The sequence below is a fragment of the Anser cygnoides genome, chromosome 4, assembly GCF_040182565.1.
Source record: "Anser cygnoides isolate HZ-2024a breed goose chromosome 4, Taihu_goose_T2T_genome, whole genome shotgun sequence".
NCBI lineage: Eukaryota > Metazoa > Chordata > Aves > Anseriformes > Anatidae > Anser > Anser cygnoides.
The window spans coordinates 41,332,324-41,350,846 of record NC_089876.1 but is presented as its reverse complement, the minus strand read 5'-3'; the positions used below and the strand labels follow the sequence as shown (position 1 = coordinate 41,350,846).

Here is an 18,523-nt window from a genome sequence, read left to right as displayed (position 1 = left end):
AAAGTAAACTTCACTGGGTGACAGGAGGGTGTGATGGCTATTGTCAGGAGATTCCTGGCGTCAGCAGCAGTGGGGTGTTACGGCTTGATTTTGGGAAGATGGAGGAGTTGTGACAACATGAGGAAATGCTGGTAAGAAATCAAAGGGCAGTCAGGTCCTTCTGGTCAGTCTTTGTGCCCACACACTGGTTGCTCCGAGATAGCTGACGAGGAGCTCTAGCTACCAGAATTGCTTGGAAAGTCCTACAGGTGCATCCTTCAAGTGGGGGGCTGTGCAAACAACACTGAGGGAAGTTTCTAGCTGATGGCTACCAAAATAAAGCCTTCGTACGGTCTCATTCAGGCATTCAGCTTTCTATTGCATCTTTTAGTTAATTAAATAGCTTTTTATCAATATGGATGCTTTTTTTTTTTTTTTACGCTTAAATAAAAATTTCTTTTTGCATGGATTGTTAAGATCCAAAGCAACATCTTTTTGTACCACAGGTTCTGGAAGCTGTTCCACTTTGTTTTACAATAATCTTTAACAACAAATATACACAGTACACTTTTGTTGTCTTCTCAGTTGATTCTTACTGCTTCCAGTCTCCATGATGGATGTGAAAAGTATTTGGCATTGACAATACATTGTAAAATACTTTTTGTGTTGTAATTAAACTTGCTGGGGTAAGCTTGAAAAATTTGTAGGTCTTGTTTTACTTAAAGTGCTTCTGAAATGCAAAAACTTCCTAGAGGCAAGTTTTAATCTAGTTTATAACTTTCTCACTCATACGATATACTTAAATACGTATTTTTGAAACCTGAATTCCATAACCAATTATTACTTCAAAAATAAAGCTTACATTTTTGACACTTTTTTTTCACAGCTTTGTATGAGTTATTAAAAGGCTACAAAGCCTAATTACTGTAAATATGACAGGAGATAAAGGTGTTTATATATAAATCAGTGATTTGGGGTGCATTAATTTGACTTTGGGTTCCAAACTTGATCATCTTTTTGCTGTATAACAAGCAAGTGTAAACTCTTGACTTAAACCTTCATTTGGTTCTTTACATGACTGAGTCATCCAGTAGAGAATGTGGTCAACTTTACACAAATGTTACTACTTGAATCACGCGAGACCCTTCTGTATCATCATGTTCAGTCAATTCATAAATTATGTTAGGACATTCAAAAATATAAGGGGGTAGCTTAAAAAAAAAAAAGTTCTAGCTTATTCCTTTTGTGTTCAGTGATTGCCTTCCAAGGCTACCTTTGCAGAGACTTTGGCTTAGGGAAAGATAATGACCTACTGTTTACCTTTTTAAAATTACATTTCTTAAATGACAGCAGGGCAAATAAAAGGGGACTTTAACCAGCAATATCAGCTGGATCTCTGCACTATCAGAAAACTTTCCATGGTAGTGACTATCACCTATTGTTACCAGTAGTTATGCTTTGTTCATGTACCCTGTAGATGAAGGACAGCTGCAACTTACATGCAGAATAATCCAATAGTTGTTTCACCCATGAGTCTGTATTTTGTCAAATAGTTATTTTAATCTTTCTTATCTCTACTTTTGCATACACAGAGATGTGTGAAAACAGCACTGAAAATGCAAGACAATCAAGTTACGTAGCAACTTACAAGAAAGGACTTTCAGTTAAAAAGCATGAGGACAAGTGTAAAAACCCTGTCTTGCAGGTAAGCCGTCTGGATGGAACTAGCCCACTGAATGATTTGCTTAGCAGGTGGTAGGGGTTCCCCAGTGTTATGTTCTATACAGTTGTTTACTTTTTTCAGGTTATTAGTTTGCCAGAAATGCTGCTGGGAGGTAAAACTGGTCTGAACTGTTTAGCCTCCTCCAAAAATTAACAAACAAACAAAAATACTGCACATTTTATTCCTGTCTTAGTTAGTTCTTAAGTATATAAAATAATGTAGATGAGAGCACTGGGAGGAAGATTTTAGGAAAACATGAGGCAAGTAAGAGGGCCTCTTTGCAAGTAGGTCCCAAGGCAGTGGAAGTTCATTATGTTTCCAGTGATCTGGTATTTTGATTTTTTTAGAGGAACAGTTAATGTACTACCTCATCAAAAGTTAATACAGCAGTCTAAGTCAGCATTAAGTAAATGATCACCACAATACAGCATGGCTGAGTAACTGTGTCTGCTTTAGAGTCAGCCTCAATAAATAACATCAAATGCATTCAGTGCCAGTCTCCACAGATGTTCCCTGTACAGTATGTAGTTTCTGCAAGTGTGTGTTAAAAATATTTTTCTTACTGGCTCTGAAAACAGACTAAAAAGTGTGTGTTAGCTTTATATTATTCATATCTTCGGTATCGCTCCTGCTTGACGACATCCTATACTGGCTCTGTAACAAATACACACTGGCCAATCAATTAATATGTATTTAATTCATTACATATGACATACTTAATGTTTACTTGTTCCTCTTAGGTCTAAATCTCTATTTTACTAAAAATGTGCCAAAACCTACATTGATCCTCCTTTAAGAGTATTGTCTTGGGCTTTTAATGTGTTAACTTGGAGAGAGAAATGCTGATGAGGAGGCAATAGAGCGTGAGAGCACTGAGTCGTAATCGCGTTGGTTAATAACAGGAACTGTAAACATTTTTAAATTAAGTGTAGTTTAAAGGAGATTTCTCAGTAAAAATATCAAAGCAAGATACAGTCAGTAACAGAAGGAAAGGGGAAGTTTAGTTTAGTGAATGAGGACAGATCAGGAATAGTGAAGCCTAACTCCAGGTTTCCTGGTGATTCAAAGAGCTGTGCTGAGATTTGCAGCTCTCCATTTGTATACTGATGCAGGCTACTTAGCACTCTCCTGCGTTATTAATGAACAATAACATTCACAATTCGAAGTAATTATTAAATGGAGAAGTAAACCCATCTGCATAAAAGTTCAAACATGGGAAGATTATACTAACTAGGAAGAGCAGCAACAGGAAATTTTGATAGTCTAAGATTATATTTCAAAAGAGGGTGTAGTTATACTGTTAGTGTAGTAATAAAGAGTGGAGCGTAAAGGCAGCGTTCGTATTAGGACTCCAGCATAGTTGTGTCTGGACACCAAACGGTGCTGTAGGTTTTGGGTTTGCTTTACACAACGCTGTTCCGAATGTTTCATTGTTTTGGTTTAAGATGAGATGCAGTTGTTAAGTAAGTGTAGAGAAAAGGAGATGTTGTGTTAATAATACAAGCATGTTTTTATAATGCAAATGATAGAAAATACTACATCATTTGGGTAAAAAAAAAAAAAAGGTAATAAGTAATATATGGTGGCAATAAGGAAATAGGTAACAGCTAGTAAAAGACTGCTCTTATCAGCTAACAAAGTCCAGTATAATTTCTGAATTGGTCCTTTATATCTTTGTGATACCAAACTGTAAATTACTTTTTTTTTTTTTTTTAAATCACGAATTTGAATGGATTTGCGAGCAGTTGGTGCGCGTGCCACAGCGAAGACCCCTGCCTGCTGACGGAAATGTAGGAAAGGCAGGGAGAGGAGGGCTTCTTTCTTATGAAGTCTGGATGTGCCTGTGAAAGCTGCGTCCCACAGCAGGTGCTGGGGAGCTCTGCGTCCCACGTTCCCCTCAGCATTACAGAAGGTGTCCTGTGGCCGGTTGCTTGTTCCCGCACGGAGCAGCAGGCACCTGGCGAGGCGTCTGCCGTAGCGGAGCACGGCACGACGGCAGCAGTAAGACACGTTAAGGTTCGGCCGGTGCACGCAGGGATTTCGTTAGGTTCGGTGCCGCAGCTGCGTTACCTTCAGGAGGAACCCAGCAACCCCTCGCCCCGGCCCCGGCCCCGGCGCGGCCCCTCCCCGGCGCTGCCCGGCCCCGTGGGCGCTGAGGGCGGCGCGGCCCCGCCCGGCAGCTGCCCGGGCTCGGCTCGGCTGGGCTCGGGGTGCGGGAGCGCCCCGCCGGGAGATGCGGCTCCGGCAGGGCCAGCTGCTGGCCGCGCTGTGCCTGGGCGCCGCCTGCCCCCTGCTGTGGTACGCGGCGTGTCCGGGGAGCCGAGGTGAGAGCCGGGGGCTGCCCGCGGGGGGCTGCGGGGGGGCGAGGAGGGCGCTGCCGGGGCTCTGCGTCCCCACGGCCGGTCGTGTGCGCGCACCCAGCAGGTGACAGGGGTGCCTCGGACCCCCGCGGTACCAAAAATCAACCCCGGGGTCCTGTTCTGGTAAGTATCGCTAATGGGATACCGATGGCTCCCTTCTCCGAGGATGGGAAGGAGGTGATCGCCGTGGTTGTCGCTTTTACGTGGTGGTGTTGGTGGTGTTACTCAAGGAGGACAAAGCAGCGCTACCCGTTCCGCAGTTGTGTTTGTGCCTCACCTGCAGGCGCTTCTCCTCGTGTGTGCTTCCAGCACTAGGAGGGAACGTTCGGTCCGCAGGGAAACGTCTGACCCTTTCTGTTTTTATTTATAAATGATGCATCTTTTTAATGGACTACGTAGGTGGCATGTGCCGGATGGGTCCACAGAAAGCGACGTCTTAAGGTTCTCTGAGCCGACACAGGAAAGATAAAGCTCATGTTATTTTCCAAAAATAAATTGATAGTCTCTCATAGTAACACCTTTAAGGCTTGCAGACAGCTTGTTAATGTGACAGTTTGTTTGGGATGGGGCAGAAAGAATGGATTTTGAAGAGTTTCCTATATACGCATTCAGAAAGGTCTGGCTTTATGGATGCAGAAGAATTAAGCCAATTAGTAATTTCTGGGATGAAGACAGAACTCATACTAGCTGTTAGATTTTGCTTATATTGATTGGTTTCGTGACCGATTGAAGTGCTGGTAGACACCTTGGCCTCGTAATGCAGTGCTGAATGGAGTTGAGGCAATGCTGATCCTCCTGCCTTTGTTGTTTCTTGTCAGTTAGACAGTTGTCGATCTTACAGCACTTGACAGTTTTTAGAGTGGCAATTCTGCTAGGAGCAGGGAATGATAAGCAAAGAAAAAATAGGGTGTGTCTTAAGAGACTAAGATCCAAAAGATATTAGAAAGAGAGGGTTTGTCCCAGCCACAGCCTATATCCATGTATCACCATGTTCTTTCGTGACTTCTATTTTGTGGCTACTTTGCTGAAGTACCATTTTCATTCACCTTTCTTTTTGACCTTTCTCTGCTGGTGTTCCATGTCTATGGTTTTGTTTGTTCCTTTTTTTTGGGGGGTGGTGGTGGTGGTGGTGCTTCCTTCTCTCTGTGTATTGATTTAATTTTTGTCTTTCCACAGATGTCTCCTTCTCCACAACAGAGTAACTAATTCTTCTCAAACGATGTATTTTTCTAATTATTTTAGCACCTTTTTTATTAACAAACTTTTAACCATTATTAATGTTAATTTACAGTGTTCAACAAAGAGTAGATAATTGTAAGTAAAGGTGCATGTGGTAAATGACTTTGTATTAAGTTTATTTCACTGGAAAGGTGCAATTTTTGCTCCTGAGGGGTGCTAGAATACAGAAATGTCCTACCTATACCAAGAAAATCCCCAAGAACCACCATGTGTTGTTACTTTTTTCCACACAGAGGAGAATTGGAAGCAAACCAAATACTGCTCCATCGTTATGACTAAGACATGACAATATCTAAGGAGCTGGTTTGAAACAAATCTCTTTCCCCCACAGCAGGCATATAGCTCTGCTTAGGTATTGTTAAACCTCTCTTCTTCTTCGCGTCATCCCTGCTGAACTTACCCCTCTAGCAACGTGCCTAGAGCAGTGCTGGAGTTTCTACTTTTCTCACACCTCAAAGGTGATCCGTTTGTTTTCTTTTCTAAAGCCCTTTTCACCTATCTCACCTGTTACTGAGAGGTCAAGTACTGTCTCTGATTGCTTGTCAGCTCCCACTTCTTTTACCTGTTTGTCGGAAGTTCTTCTCTGGCTCATTTTCCTCTGCACATTTGTTAGATCTGCAGTTACTTCAGTTTGCTTCTCTGACTTACCTATCAAATTGTGCCAGCTGGTCTTGATCTTTGAAATCAGTGTTTCACACTCAGCAGTTGCAGTCCGTAGTGTGCACTTTGGTTTCTAGCCGTTTATTGTTACTTGGATCGCGTTGATACTGGGATTGTAAATAACCTTTTAATTTGTTTTACAGCTAGAACAGGGCATCTTAGCTACGTACTTTAATATGAGAAGTATGCAATAGCCCTGTAAACCAGTGTTCGGTTTGCCTGCTGTCTTAGAGCCTTTCAGCCCTTCGGTGTTAGCTTGAAGTTTAAATCACATATTAGCTCTGCCCTGATTTCAGTGGGGGGTGGGGGGGGAATACACAGAGACCTTTAAATGCCTTATAGTAAGGGGCTAGCTAGCTTGAGAGATTCTAATTGAAATTTTGAGACTTAATTCAACTACAGGTAATTTGAACTGGCACAGCGAGGAAGATGTTCATGCCTAATTTATGCACTTTAAATGAAAGTTCAGAATCTGACAGTCATTAAACTTCAGCTATTGTGGACTTTGATACTGTCTTATTATAAACGTTTTAACTATCCTTAAAAAGCTTTGTATTCATTGTTTCCATTGCTTTATAAGTATGTACGAGCAGAGGTTTCAGTTTCAATAGGCTGACTGTATTTTGTGGCAGAAAAAGTAATTACAGAGACAATTGGTAGTCACCACATCTTCAGCAAATCTTGATACTGCATCTAAGCTTGTATGGTGATTCCTTCAGCATCCACTAGAGTGCTTGCAAACGCAGGCTGCTGTTAGCCAGTAATCGGTTTGACTGGTGTAGCAATACCTGCTCCACATCCTGCATGGTTTTGCCATGAGCTTTTTGGTCCCTCCCCAGGCCCTAAGCAAAACCTGTCTGAAGCAAACACTTTGCAACTGAGGATAGGAAAGGCTGTTATCAGGATGATGCAGATGTTCCTACTGTTATGCAACCGAATTACAATCCACTTGTTAGTTCACCTGACCAAAAGTATTTGCTCTCATGTAAATACTCTTTATATAAATTTGTAGTTATGGCAACTAGTAAATAAATTGTAACTTGTGTAGTGATTTTTCTCACACGGTTTTGTCTAGGGTTTTCCATGGATCCATGGAGGTATTAATCAACACAAAATATCACAGGTATACAAAAGTAGTAAGGAGGTAGCAAATCATTTATTTTTTTTTCCTCCACTTTTAAAACAGTAAAGGAGAAGGCAAGAATGCATTCTCATTATGAATTTACGTGAAGTTTCTTCTTTGGAAGGACTATTCCCAGATAAAAAAGTAACTTAGAATCATTAAGGTTGAAAAAGCCCTCCAAGATCATCTGGTCCAACCATCCCCCTACCACCAATGTCACCCACTAAGCCATGTCCCTAAGCACCACATCTAACCTTTCCTTGAATAGCCTCAAGGACGGTGGCTCCACCACCTCTCTGGGCAACCCGTTCCAATGCCTGACTGCTCTTTCTGAGAAGAAATGTCTCCTAATTTCCAACCTGAACCTCCCCTGGCACAACTTGAGGCCATTCGCTCTAGTCCTACTCTGGTCAACTTCAGTGACTTGACTGAAAAAAAGTGATTTATTTATTTATTTATTTATTTATCACAGCAGTGAGGTAAATAGAATCATCTCATGGGGCAGCGCTTCTTAATGTTGCCTGTAAAGGTAACAGGATTAGATCCCTTAGAATTGATTTATACAGTGTTGATGCCCTCTTCACCTAAATTTGTGGGATGCTTAATCCAAGTAAATTAAGATTAAGGTTTGTCTGGAAGTTAGGAGACAGCAACGCTAAAATATGATGTCGCATGTAAGCATGTTAATATAAATGTCTAAGCATCTTAATATGTATGTATTGAGACAAACATTGTGAAACCTGTGTTTCTCTATTTCTCTTTAAGGCTGGGGGGAAAAAGGGAACTGTTCATGCTTAGTCACACTCACAGAAGTATACTTAAGGTTTATCAAATTGTTTAATATAATAAATGTTTCATTATTTCACAAAGCTTAACATATCAGAAGGAAGGGGTGCAAAGGGTTACAAAGAAGTTTCTGATGAATGTCAGGTGTTTGCAGTTGAAATAATGCAATGTACACGCCAGTACAAACAGCAGGCTACATGTTTCTTCCTTTTATTTCCAATAACCTTCTGTACGTGGTGTGACACATTGTTGCTGCTGGCCAGCCCCTGCTGTGCACCCAAGTGGAGCTCCCTGTGTGATCGTCATTTGTGACGGAGCTCTTTGCGGGTTTCCTATCCAGACCCAACTGGCACGCTCTGGCCTACAGCTTCAATTAAGTAGTGGCAAATTGACGGGCTGATAAGGAGTCTTGAATTACACCAATCTCATTTCAGCCAATACAGCTTATTCGGTTTTATGAACAAGTAGAAAAGAATTATCCTGTCTTCTCTAGGCCTGTTAGGCAGTTTCCAGCCGCCAAGCCTGGGCACTCAGTTGTCCGGACCACGGGCTTGAATGATGGTCTACATCATCGCTCTTGCCTTCATGCATCCGTTTCCTTCCAGTGGAACTGAAAGCATACAGAAATTAATGCACAGCCAGGTATCGCCCCAGCACGCAGTCGGGATGTGACCAAAATGCACAGTGGGCATTATTTGGTTTCTTTACGTGGTTCTCCATTTCAGTCTTTTTTTTTTTTTTAAAAAAAAACAAAACAAAACACCTACAACAGCTTCAGATGGAACGTGAGACTGAGTATTTACTGATCCCAATTTTTATACCAAAATTTGTATCCAAGACTAACAAAAGCTGTATGGCTTTACTGGCTTCTAAATGTGTAATTTACTGAACTAAGAGACTGCTGCTTTTTGCAGTTAATTTAGGTGGAATAGTGGCTGCCTTGTCTTCAGAAGTAGAGGAATTGAGTCATAAATTCTAAAAAGATTCAGGTAAAAAAATGAAACTAGTTACTGTTGTTTTTTGTTGAGGAAGGAATAAGGAAAATTTCTGACCACTCTCTGTTTGCTGCGCAGTGTATTATCACAACCTCTACTTAAACAAATGTAAACATATGACCTTTGTGCTTTCCTAACATTGTACACTCAGTCTTGAGAAACACTGTTTTATCCAGAAATAATTTAGTTAGTTGATAGGCATTTAATTAAATGTGTGTATAAATGTGTAATTGTTGCTACATCAGGCAGAACAGTAAAAATACATAAAATGCTAACCACAACGAAGCAATAACCATTTAATTGTCCAAAGTGAATGAGTACTTCTTATTTATCTGATAAAGACCATATTCAAATCAGAATTTTCCACTGCTAATAAGAACCTTTATTGTGTCCCTAACATTGCTATGATAAAACCAAAGGATACTAATTATGGGCAAACACCAAAGTATATCTATTCAATTCATACATTTCTCCACTTATTTTAATAATGCTTTCTACATAGAAATGTTTTGACTGAATGTTTTAAAATCCCTGTTCACTAGGTTCTAATACAGGAAAAGACTTAGCTATAAAACAAGGACTGTTTGCCAGTGTTTTAGAAAATATTATCAGAACTCTAGCTGTATTTTCTCTAAAATACGTTTATTTCCATCTCTATTTTCAGTTAGATACAGTATGTAAATGGGGTTAGTAAAATTTATTCTGTGTTAAAACCAGTAATGACTCATTACTCTTCATGGAATTCCATGTATTTTTAAAATTCAGTGATTAACTTTAACCTGCTTTTAACTTTATGAAGTTTCTGTTTGTTTTGTCTTGTTTGTTCATTTTAATATTGGAAAATGATTCTGATTCTCTTCCTAGTTGCTGTATGGAGGAACCCTAGCTTCCCACCAAAAACTGCTGGCACGGTCTTTATTGGATGTCACTGTGTTAATAAAATGTTCCTCTGCTGGCCTCTGCTCTCCTGAAGCTCTTGACGTGGATACTGTCAAAGACAAATAGACTCACTGGGAGAGCATACTGCTGCCTGGTTACTCAGCCTAGCTAGACGCCTGTAGAGCGAGCTGTAAAAACACGGTGAGAGACCCCTCACTGCATGTTAAGCCCCATAGTTTGGCCTGCCAAGCTTGCATGTTTGACGCTGCTGCATCATAGTGGGACAAAGGTTTCAACCAGCCAGCTGAGACATGTGCCTTAATTTTTCTCCTTCTCCTACTTCTGGACCCTACCATACACTGTAGCAATAGCCTCTGTAGCCCACTTGCTATCGGGGTGGACAAAACATGAGTGGAAACGATTAGAGACTCCTTACATTCATTTAACCTTCACTTTTCAACTGCATAAAATAAACCAACCTGAACACTGACTGACTTCAGAGGTTCCTGAAGATTTAAGATACACATTAAGATCTGCTGTGTCCTCTAGTTAAGGCTCAGCAATTGAGGCTACCCCAGTTTTGGCTCAGACTATTCTTAAGGGATAAATGTACCTAGTGCAGGTGACACTGCTTCTGGCTTCATGGTAGTTTTTCTTGGTTATCTCTAGCCTACTGGTAGAGACAAGTACCTGTGCTGTAATGCTATAAACAAGGTATTTAACTGTCATACACGAATTCAGGGAGGTGTCCTTACCTGGAAGGGTGCTTAAATACCCTTAGACTTTAGCACATTGTTGAATCGAAGTGTTTGTGTAAGAACTGGCTGTTCGGAACTAAGACAGATGCATTGTTTGGGGGATTTTTTCTCCTCATTCTGAAAGAACAACACTCAGCTTGTTATATGTCTTACGAGATTTAGAGGTCTTGTTATTCTATTCTATTTTAGATCGGTTACAGGAAGACAATAAACCACCACAGTTATTAACGCAACGCATGCCTCAGTGGCTTAATATGCTTCATTAACCCGAGCAGTGAGCAGTGGTTCCAAGTGCAGTGTACGACAAGATCCTTTGCAGTTGCTTTATATAGTTTTCTTTAAAGAGGGCGTTAACCAAAATTCAATTTCCAGAAGGAAGTGTCCATAGGTATGGTAGAGAATGTAGCTTGTAATCAAGAAATAGGAGCAAGGGTTACTGCTAGACTATGGGGGAGTAGTTCTTCTACCCTTTATGTCACCCCCAGTTTTCCTTTTTTTTTTTTTTTTTTTCCTCCTTGAATATTAGAAGGGGGTTTTGATGATTGTTCCAGAGGTCCTTACATATTCCTGGAAATCTATTGTTAATAAAACTGGAAGCAGTGTGGTAATAGGAAGTATGTGTGTGTGGAGCTGAGAGAAATAATTGCCTGAATTTCAGAATGAGTATTTGTTTTAGAGATTAGTATTGTTTCTAAACAATTTCAGTTTCCAGTGCAGAAAGTTATATTTCTGTATATATGAGGAGATAACACAAGATTGCAGTTAAAACCACTTCAAGGATTACCATTTTAGAACTACAGCACCCAAAAATGTATATGACAATGTGGTAAACGGTCAGAAGAAATGCTGTAGCAGAGCTGAAGATTCACTGCAAAAGCTTTGAATGCTGCCTCTGATTCTGGTTGCTTTTTCCCCCTGGCTTTTAGCTAGTATAACCCCATTGAAATTTCCTGGTAGGATTTCCTTAGCCCATCGCAGTGATTAATCCTCAGCTCTCCAAGGGGAAATAAAGACTTTACCTTCAGTTATTTTTTGTGGTTTTTCCACAGGTCTTCATCTGTCTCTTTTTCTCCTGACAGTCCTGGTTGCAGATAGAAGCCTTCCAAGAGGTGCTACTAAGTAAGGCTATCACTGAGGATAGACAGAGTGCTTTGTGATACATCTGAGGCTCCTTCCTCCTGGCTCTCCCTGCTTTGCTAGAGTTATATTTGTGGAAATGCTCTGTCTGGTTCTTTCCAAGCAAGCTAATGGGAGACATTGTTTTGGTTCTGTGTACATCTGTAGAAACTTAAGGGGCAACACTTTCCACACACATACTAAAATCTATGCAAGCTTAATGACCATTTAAATATTTAGGGTATTGAGCTTTGTAAATGCTTCTAATTTTATCTTCTTAGTTTGCTAAAATTATGTCAGTAATAAATACTGATTATGACAGTTTCTTCTTACAAAGCAAAATACAAGAAGTTCAGTACTGCGATCCAAACATACATTTTATTTTTTGCCAAAGGTTTACTAGTAGGTAACATTGCTCATTTATATATACTCTAATGACACCATACTTCCTGTTCTATTTCAAAGTACAGAGCTATATATGTTTATAGTAAACTTATTCTCACCAAGGGGGAGTGAATACTACATTCTGTTTGTCAAACCCATGCTTCCCCAGCTTTCCAAATTGCATAAGTAGGGGGAGACTCTTAGTAATTGCTAAACTTAAGAGAGGTTTCAGTTCTGAAAAACTCATAAATGTGCTTTCCCTCTTCTGGCCTGAAGAAATAGGTAAGGCCAATTACAAATGCCAATTTCTTTGGCTGCACTCAGTTATAGCTGAGTCTTGACCTTTCCTTTGCTGGAGGCATCTAGGATATTTTGGCAGTCTCACCTGTAAGTAAGCAAATGAAAATGCAGTTACTTGGTGCTTGCCAAAATGACAGCTCGGAAGTGACGTTGCTAATTTTGAGTCACCCTGACACTAGACAGCTGGGAGAATTGTAAAGAGAGAGCAGGACTATAACATTTTTTATTCATTTGTAGTTTCCATACCGTTCCTCTTCTAATATAGTTGTACCAAGGGGAAATTTCGTTTACATTATTACATCTCTAGAAATACCAATAGAATAACGGTTTCCAGCGTTTAATTGTGAAACACCTCCATTGCAAGATGATCAATTCCCTTTGTCAAAAGTAGTAAGCCGCATCTTGTGATAACATGTATTTATCCTAAGATTGTGGGCTCTTTCCTGGTTGCTTGCATCTTTCCAGAAGGAACACGTAGAACTTTTACTGCAGGTTAAACTTCCACTTTTTCTTGGCACTTAAGTAACTCCTATAAAGACAATAGGAATTTAAAGAAAAATCACAGTAGTTACTGTGTCTTTAATTTACATACTTATATTAATGTTGACTTTTTCACTGAGACCACTAACAAAAATAATAACAATAATGCAGATCAAGTTTACTATTAAAATACTTTCCCTAACTGCTTTCTTCCTATATCTTTTCAGATTTTGTCTTCTAATCACACATTTATTTATTAAATTAATTGAGTTTACTGCAAATGGAATTACTGTTTAGCCAAAAGTCAAAATAATTTCTGTTTGAACGGCCTCTGCAAACACTCACCAATTTGTATTACGTGCACATTTTGCTCTTAGTCCCTTCAGCAGGCTAGACTCCCTGGGAACTCACTTTGCTTGGAGACAAGAGTGGGTCCTAGAAAGACACTCCTGCCAAGGTTCAGACTCAGCACAGTCCATGAATAGAATGGAAGTGTCTGTATAAAAACATTTAACTTAAAACCACCAACAAAAAAAAAACAGCATTAATTATAAAACATTGTAGAGTGAAGTAGAGGTCCTATTCTTCACTGTTTTGTTCGAAGCTCTTTTTTTTTTTTTCCCCTATTAAAACTCTCACAAAATCCTTAATTTGTCTGAAATTTCAGTGCTTTTTCTGGTGCGTATCGGTAGAAAAAATTATTTTTAAATAGTTGACCTTGGGAAGTTGTTTCTGGCAGCAGGAACAATCTCTTCATATTAAGTTGCATGTCATTATATTGTCAAACAGTAAAAAAAAAAAAACAAAAACTTTTTGGTTATTACCATGACGTTTGATTTGCATGCGAGCATACCTGCAGAAATAACATAGCTTTGAACAGCAACGTTCTGAAATTTCACCTATTCTTTTGATACTGTTTTTTATGGGGTTCAGTTCCTCAGCTGAGTACACAAGCATGTTTTTTCCAGGTGGACCTACACTAACCCCAATTTGGTTTACCTAGCCTGCCAATTGTATGACAGCAATATCTATTTTATTTTCGTCATTTGCTAAAGACAGTAACTGTTTTCTTCCTTTCCCGATGTTAACCATGCCCTATACTTTCTTCGCTTTCTATTTCTAAGTGAGTGGCTTTATTGAAATGTTTCCTTACATTAATTTTAACAAGTCTTACAATCTTTGTTTACATGGCAATGAGGCAGTAAAGGGTTATTGAGGGTTATGAGTTTTGTATGTCATCTGTGACAACTGAGAAGTCCTGTGTATGAAATTAACAGTACTTGCTTCTTATGAAAGTGGATCTTACCTAAACATAACCTTGACATCATCTGAGAATATTACGGAGAACACCAGAGGCATCTGATAACTGTTACAGAGAGTAAAGGGTTTCTAATATCAGTATGATTTGGAGGTATTTAGTTAGAGGTGGGCTATAAATTATGAAGACATCTTTCAATCCAGAGCACAACTTCAGTTGTTACCTAGAGAATTAAATATATTCAGGAGTTCATATAACCATCTCTACTAATAGTTTGTATACTCCAGACACTTTTAAAATCATAAGTGAAGACTGAATACCTTAATATATTTTTTCAATCTTACTAGTGTTTTATACAAAATAAGACACTACATTATTACACTCTTAAGTGTGACAAGGGGTCATCTGCATTAGACGCTTACCAAAAAATGTTGGGTTTACTGGATAGTGCCTTTCCTTGAAACTCATAGTCTTGCATTTATTATTTTTCCTTATTACTAATGTCATACTCTAGTTCTTGACTTCAATTCCAAGCCTTTACCCAGCAGTGGTGCCTAAACTCCCAACTTTGAATGCTCTTCCAGGCTTCTTCATTCTGTGAGTAAACTTTGAGTGGTCTCATACAGTTTTGGTCATGTGTTCTTTTGGACTGTCTCCTATTCTTCAACTTTTGCTTTATACCATCATATATATTATATGCTCACCTCTCTGAAAAGAAGTTATGTTCTCATTGCAGACAATGACCTAGCCATGTATCAAAGCCAGTTTCTGGAACTCCGTCAAAGACTACTGTATGCTGAAAAAGAAAATAAAAAAAGATCCCGTGAACTGAGCAGTGCCCTAGATGAAATTAAACGCATAGTTGCAAAAAGAATGAACTTCACAACAAATCATACAGGTTTGTATGCATGAAAATCTACTGTGTCAAAAATTTGAAGTTTTGTGTGCTCGCGTTTCTTCATCATTGGTGTGGGGAGAAAAAGCATTGTTTTGCAGATACCAACATTAGGTAAAAGTTTCTATGGAATGAAACCAAAAAGGTGGTAAAGGAACCTGTAACCCATCTTTAAATAGTATCAGTTGATAATTTAAAAATAAGGGGGAAAAAATAAAAGGAACTGACTGCAGTGATGTCACAGGGGCAAGCACAAATCAAACCTGTAATATTGTTAATCCAGCTTTTTACAGTGTTTGAACTCTGTTGCTGCCAACTACAGAGTACTGAATAAGCTATTTTTTCTAGCTTTTACTATGCCACTACACGCCGATAATACTAGGACCTAATCTGGAAGGCAGATACACCTCCTCCTGTGTTGCACAATCCTGGTCCCTTCCTCTTCAGGTGAGGGATGTTTTTGCCATGAGTACTTTGCCATCCTCTCTTGTGCTGGGTTTACTTCTGGTAAACCCAAGGCACAGCGGTGTGCATGAAGGATGTACAGTCTCATCCCGGCTGGCAGGCTGCATGCAGCTGGGTGCTTGCCTGAACCCAGGGGCTGAGAAGTCCTGTGAGGTCCTGCTGGCTAGGTATAGCCTAGGAATCTTCCTTCTAGAAATTATGTTTATCTTGCAAGTAGTTTGTTAACTATATGAAGGAAAATGTAAATGCATGACTTTTTTTTCCTTTCCTTTTTTTTTTTTTAAGTGAATAAGGAAGGCTACTGCTTATAAATGAAACCTGTTTAAGAGAAGAAACACAAAACTTTGAAGGGGAGTTTCTGTGCTTTTTCTTTTTTCGTAAGAGGAACACCAAAATGCAATCAAATTTACTGTAGTGATCTGGCTTCTTCCCATTGTTTAATTTAAAGTTCACATTTATTTAAAAAACATATTATATCTTTGCCTTGCAGGCTACTGTGCATTTTTGTCTATCTGCACCCTGGTAGTTGCATACAACAGATTAGACAATTCAGTTCTGTTCCCTAAAAGAAATGATGTAGTAGTGCAGGATCTGCCTTCCTCCCTGTTCAGACTGCAAGACCTATTTCCCTGGGGAGAGAAGGAAACCCAGAAGGGGGGTGTCTCTGACCTGGAAGCATTCCACAGCACACACAGACTTAAAAAAGAGTCTGGATGCACTGAAAACTGCTACTTTAAAAACCTTGTTTGCATTCAGTACAGCAGGCTGGTATCTGATTAGAATAGAGAATTAACCAGGGCTGTTAGAGGGGGGAAAAAAGAACAAGGTGCATTCCTGTTTGGGGTAGTTAGCTTTTTTTTTTTTTTTAAATCCTGTTCTTCCCTGCCTCTCTTTGTTTGTTTGCTCAATATTCAGTGGGTCTGTTCAGATACATACAAGCAAATGTTTAACTGTAGGGTAGGCCTTCTAAGTGTTAGGCTGGAGACTGCATTGTCAGCCACCAGTAGTGTCGCATGCTGTGGACAAAGAGTTATTGCCTAATGCACACAATAGCAGCAGAGGAGAATGCAAGTCTCTCCTCTCTGCTCTTTACCCTTACTGAAAACAGCTGAATATGAGGAAGTGTTTAATTTGTCGCTTCATAGGGTTCAAAGCAGAAATTTGTTAAAATTGCTGAATGTTTCTTCTTTTTACTAAATTTATTTTTTATACTTTTATTGTTATTGTACACGATAAAGCCGAAGTCCTCCACAATAAAGCCCAGCCCTTGATAGATACTACTTACTAATAAAAATGGAAAGTCCCTAGAAAGTTGCAAAGGTGTTTAAACAGGGAAAAAAAATGCCTCTGTGCAGCAAAATTCCAGGACATTTAATGCCAAAGCACCTTGAAAGGCTGTTAACATGATTTTGTTGGCTGAAACTAATTGAGCTGGTGTTCTGATACCATGTAGTGCACCAGCCTCTTTGCACAACTGATAAAATATCTGGAGGAGGCAGCCACTGAAGTAGGAATGACTCCCTAGATAAATTCACAGGAGCTGTATTTTCTTTCAGTTTTTCTGTATTTTTATGCACATTGTAGGTAGCTAGTAGGATATAGGTAAAGTCAGTAGCAGAGAATGACAGCCAGAATTCTAGTTTGGGAGCCATATGTCATGAAAGAAAGATTTCAGCCTTGAGGCAACTGGTAGAATAAAGCCTGGAGTGACCTTCGGTTCTGTTTCCAGGAAGTTTTCTTAAAGATTAGAAAGGCCATTTTCTATTCTTCCTACAATGAAATGTAGTCTTCATTTTAATCCATTCAAATATATAATATATATATATATATATTTAATTGCCTTGTGCATATCTTTTCCGTTCCTATGGGTATCTTACATTATGTTTTTTGCTTTTTTTAAATTGAATATGTAATTGAATATATAACTCTATAATTGAATTTTTATTGATTTAAGAATCATGTTGTTCAAGTTTTCAGTAAATTTATTTTAAAGAATTTTCACTATTACTGGAGCATTTGGGAATGTGTATATCAAGGAAGAGAAACTAGTAAATGAACGGTGTCTGGTTTTCATATGGCTTTTTAAAAATATATATATATTATTTTTATGAGGTCACACCAGTTATTTCAATGTGCATAAATATTCTAATTATTTTCATCTTTGTTTTACTTTAGTAAAGCAAAATAAATATTCCTTATTTTTCTCCATGCCACAACAGTCTTTTGTTTCCCGCATATTTTTTTAAAGGCCTGGATCTTGTTTTCTCTTTTATACCATAGGACCTTTTATAATCTGGGAACTTCTGATTGAGCCCTGAAAACCACTGTGCATTAAATTCTGGGGAAAACACTTAACTTTCTTAAGCAATTAAGAAAGTTATTAATTAGAATCTATATTTGTTTAAAACTTTGGTAAGCAACTTGTAAAAAGAGCAAAAATTTGATATTTTTAAATTTCCCCACTGCTTTTAAAATAACTGTTCATTTTATTTTAAGATGGCCCAGTTCTACAACTGTTTAGGCACAGAGAAATGCAGGCGGAGCTCCCAGGACATTCAGGCATGAAGCTTTGCATGATCTCCTGCATGGGGGGTTCGTACTGTGCCATTATCAGCTTATGTTCCACAGGAGGGGCTCAGGCTGACCGCAGCATGTCTGTGCTCCAGCATTACCATAAACTCACCTGTGAGATCTTGTCAGGCCCGTTTCTGAGATAGACTGGAGAAACTGGGCAAGTGGCATTAGACTGAAACAGGACTTGACCACCAGGCAGGGTAATTATTAATCGTTATGAACTACGTGGCATTTAATCATTTTTGATGAATGGTTCTGATTGAATAACTTTGTCTGTGGTAATCTGCTAATGTTGAATTGAGGAAAACAGCTATAGTAATAGCTAGTTAAAATAGGTAAAATAATAGCTAACAGCTTTTTATTTTATGTTTATGTGTGGATTTGTTGTTTCTTTAAGATGATGAGAAAGTATTAAACCTCACCAGGAAACTCCCCCTGCACCTTACAAACATGTACTACTACCTACCTCATCTTCGAGAATATGAAGATGCCATTTTTCCAAATGTTATTGTTGGGCAACAGAGAACTGGAGGTAGGAAATAGTTAAAT

At 39.1% G+C, this 18,523-nt stretch overlaps 1 protein-coding gene and 1 long non-coding RNA gene across 11 annotated transcripts in view; one reads left to right on the top strand and one right to left on the bottom strand.

Annotated features, from left to right (window-relative positions):
• Positions 1-18,523, top strand: part of MGAT4D (MGAT4 family member D) — a 57,905-nt gene that overhangs the window by 16,327 nt on the left and 23,055 nt on the right. Inside the window, exons 2-7 of one of the 6 annotated variants that reach the window (XM_066996686.1) lie at positions 1,572-1,684; positions 9,730-9,945; positions 11,552-11,621; positions 14,555-14,637; positions 14,777-14,938; positions 18,372-18,506. In XM_066996686.1, coding sequence (XP_066852787.1) covers positions 14,613-14,637; positions 14,777-14,938; positions 18,372-18,506 — 322 coding nt within the window. In that variant the 5' untranslated portion in view covers positions 1,572-1,684; positions 9,730-9,945; positions 11,552-11,621; positions 14,555-14,612. Of the gene's footprint in view, positions 1-1,571; positions 1,685-3,866; positions 4,027-9,729; positions 9,946-11,551; positions 11,622-14,554; positions 14,638-14,776; positions 14,939-18,371; positions 18,507-18,523 lie in introns of those variants that run through there. The other 5 variants (XM_013197816.3, XM_066996688.1, XM_066996687.1 and 2 more) reach the window with 5 other exon arrangements.
• LOC106046682 (uncharacterized) overlaps positions 12,695-18,523 on the bottom strand; it is a 33,078-nt gene continuing 27,249 nt past the window's right edge. For 3 of the 5 annotated variants that reach the window (XR_010831467.1, XR_007167517.2, XR_007167518.2), the window contains 3 exons: positions 14,745-14,836; positions 13,128-13,278; positions 12,695-12,831 (listed from right to left, as the gene is read on the bottom strand). This is a non-coding gene — a long non-coding RNA (uncharacterized lncRNA). Of the gene's footprint in view, positions 12,832-13,127; positions 13,297-14,088; positions 14,149-14,744; positions 14,837-18,523 lie in introns of all 5 variants that reach the window. The other 2 variants (XR_010831466.1, XR_010831465.1) reach the window with 2 other exon arrangements.